The sequence below is a fragment of the Suricata suricatta genome, chromosome 11, assembly GCF_006229205.1.
Source record: "Suricata suricatta isolate VVHF042 chromosome 11, meerkat_22Aug2017_6uvM2_HiC, whole genome shotgun sequence".
Lineage (NCBI taxonomy): Eukaryota > Metazoa > Chordata > Mammalia > Carnivora > Herpestidae > Suricata > Suricata suricatta.
The window spans coordinates 14,423,207-14,423,496 of NC_043710.1; the positions used below are offsets into that span (position 1 = coordinate 14,423,207).

Genomic DNA, 290 nt, shown 5'->3' on the forward strand with positions numbered 1-290 from the left:
ATGGTATTATATTATTCACTTTAAGAAATCTCTCAGCTGAGGGAAGACGCAAAGCCCTCTCTACCTGTTGGTCTCACATCACTGTGGTCATCTTATTTTTTGCACCAGCAATCTTTATCTACCTTAGACCACCTACTACTTTCCCCGAGGACAAAATATTTGCTCTATTTTACACCATCATTGCTCCTATGTTCAATCCTTTAATCTACACTCTGAGAAACTCAGAGATGAAAAACACCATGAGGAAAGTTTGGGGTCAAACATTATTGTCAAGGGAAACACGCAATTAA

General features: G+C 38.6%; 1 protein-coding gene across 1 annotated transcript in view; it reads left to right on the forward strand.

Moving 5' to 3' along the window:
- The window catches only part of LOC115272236 (olfactory receptor 4P4-like), a 10,510-nt gene extending 10,220 nt beyond the window's left edge, over positions 1–290 (forward strand). The window contains 1 exon segment of the mRNA XM_029915310.1: positions 1–290. Coding sequence (XP_029771170.1) covers positions 1–290 — 290 coding nt within the window.